This window comes from Plutella xylostella, chromosome 11 (genome assembly GCF_932276165.1).
Source record: "Plutella xylostella chromosome 11, ilPluXylo3.1, whole genome shotgun sequence".
In the NCBI taxonomy this organism is placed as follows: Eukaryota; Metazoa; Arthropoda; class Insecta; order Lepidoptera; family Plutellidae; genus Plutella; species Plutella xylostella.
The window spans coordinates 5,196,712-5,199,309 of record NC_063991.1 but is presented as its reverse complement, the minus strand read 5'-3'; the positions used below and the strand labels follow the sequence as shown (position 1 = coordinate 5,199,309).

General features: G+C 48.8%; 1 protein-coding gene across 1 annotated transcript; it reads left to right on the top strand.

The window, feature by feature from the left end:
• The first annotated feature begins 719 nt into the window (after positions 1-719).
• Positions 720-2,394, top strand: LOC125489168. Its single transcript, XM_048624041.1, has 2 exons — positions 720-1,881; positions 2,256-2,394. Exons 1-2 carry the CDS (start codon positions 922-924, stop codon positions 2,259-2,261), a joined length of 966 nt encoding a protein of 321 aa, XP_048479998.1. The 5' UTR covers positions 720-921; the 3' UTR covers positions 2,262-2,394.
• The last annotated feature ends 204 nt before the right edge of the window (positions 2,395-2,598 follow it).

Below are 2,598 nucleotides of genomic sequence, written 5' to 3'. Positions count from 1 at the left end.
TACTGTGCGAGCCACAACTATATCCCGTTGTATTAAACGTGCCGATTGCACGACAGCTCTCGTTAGTTCATATTTCGTCAGTATAGAGCAACCCCTCCTGGACGTCAATTTTTATTTTTTTCTACAGATTGTTTTCGTTCGCTGACGTTCAGAAACTTATGTAAACTTGAAATGTCACAACTATTGCTGCTCTATTGCGTAACATTTGAGTACCTATCGGAAGTAATTAAGTTATTATTAACCCGAAAGGTACGTCACCTACCCACAACTACTTACATTATAATAAGGGTACAAAAGGTGGCCAAAAGCGATATCGCTACTAGCATTAAGTTAAACTTTCTGCTTGTTTGTTTAATGTGCAATCAAGAATTTTATAACTAACTAGCTGTTCCCGCAAGCTTCGCTTCGCCTTATTAAGTTTTCCCGTGGGAATTATGGGATAAAAAGTAGCCTATGTTCTTTCCCAGGGTCTAGAGTTAGACCATATGTATATCAAATTTCATTCAAATCCGTTCAGTAGTTTTGGCTTAAAAGAGTAACAGACAGACACGGTTACTTTCGCATTTATATTAGTTAGGATACTATGTTTCTGTACTAAACCTACTGTCCGTCGTTTGACCTAAAGGTAGTCTAACGGTTATTTAAAAATCTCTTTACAAAATGAAAGTAGTGTAATCACAGTAAAATATTTTATTATTCATATAATCTTAGACATATCATTATGATTGTGGTGTTTGTATATCAGGTAGTTGTAGAAACTATGAGACTATTATAAGAGGGTAGGTTTTTGTGTCGTGTTGCATTCTTGAATAAACGGCCATACAAGACAGTCGCGTTCTATTATTCACCCTTACCTAATATATCACAGTGGCTAACGAGGATAATTACCAGTGTTAATTGCGTGCATTATCAAGATTCACAATGTCTATCGGTCGAGTCGGTGAATTCGATGTGAAAAACGGTACGTGGTCGTCATACGTGGACCGGATAAATATGTACTTTAAAGTGAACAATGTGGGTGAGAACTTGAAATTACCGACTTTAATTGCCGTGATGGGGGACGAGGCATATGAGTTGCTGGTAAATTTAGCGAGCCCTAAAGTACCAGCGGATATAACATATGAAGAGGCGGTGAAACTGTTGGAAAATCACCTCCAACCTGCCCCATCGGTGCTAGCGGAACGGTACCGGTTTCGTCAGAGGAGACAGAACGCGGGGGAGAATATAGCCGGGTACGTGGCGGAGTTAAAAAGGCTGTCACGGAATTGTCGTTTTAAAGACGGACTAAACGAAAACCTAAGGGACCAGTTCGTATGCGGCCTTCGCAGTGATGTGACACGGCAAAGGCTATTTGCCGAAGATGACGCAATAGTGTTCTCGGAGGCGGTGAAGATCGCCACTTCTCTAGAAGCGGCGGAGCGAGACTCAGCCGCGGTCGAGGCAATGGGGCCACCACGGGAGGAGGCGCCGGGAGCAGCAGAGAGCGTCAACGTGCACGCGGTCAGCGTGCGGGGGAGCAGCGAGGGCGGCCGAGGGCGCGGGCGTGGGCGCGCACCACGCGGCCGCGGACCACGTGGCGCGCCGGCGGGCGGCGGCGGCAGGGGCGCATACCTCCGACGCTGCGCCGGATGCGGCGCGGTGGACCACGAATATGCCAGCTGCCGGTTCCAGAGCTACGTGTGCAGTAGATGCAGGCGCACGGGTCACCTGCGGCGCATGTGCCCCGAGCGTGACGAGCGGGCGGCGGGGCCGGCGGGCCGGGCGGCTCGCTACCCGCTGCACTACGGCGAGCCGGCTGAGGACCACGAGGAGGTGGAGGTCCAGGCGGACCAGCACTTGGACCAGGAGCTGCACCAGTTGTGCTTGAACGATTATAGGGCGGTGAGTTTGCCAATTATTATAAATGGTCAGGTCATTCACATGGAAGTAGACACGGGGTCAGCCGTGTCATGCATAAGCAAACAGACCTATGATAATTATTTTAAACAGGAGCCAATTCAAGATATCGGTGTTAGTCTAAAGTTTTATGACGGCTCAAAAGTGAAACCTTTAGGAGTTATTAGGCCCGAGGTAGGTTACAACAATGTAAAGAAACAATTAGAATTGTTTGTGATTGATAAAGGTACTACTTCTTTGTTAGGTAGACAATGGTTAGCTGAAATGAACATACAGGTTCCCAACTTCAAAAGTTTAAACTGTAACCGGGTGGAAAATGTAACGCACTTGAATAGTGAAATAAGTAAAATTCTCAACAGATATAAGGAGCTGCTGAGTGGCGGACTGGGCCGCTTCACGGGCGGCGCGGCGCGGCTGCGCGTGCGCGAGGGCGCCGTGCCCGTGTTCCAGCGCGCGCGGCCGCTGCCCTACGCGCTGCGGGAGCGCGTGGACCGCGAGCTGGACGCCATGCTCCGCGACGGCGTCATCGAGCCCGTCGACTGCTCCGAGTGGGCGTCACCGCTGGTCGCTGTCAATAGAGCGGATGGTGCGTTGAGAATTTGTGCCGATTATAAAGCCACGTTAAACCCCGCCTTACTGGTAGATAGGTACCCGTTACCTAAAATAGATGATGTGATTGTCAGAATGAGTGGGTCAATGTAC

What these genes read in the sequence shown, in the direction of transcription:
- LOC125489168 (XM_048624041.1), top strand. Translation starts at nt 922, where the DNA reads ATGTCTATCGGTCGAGTCGGTGAATTCGATGTGAAAAACGGTACGTGG.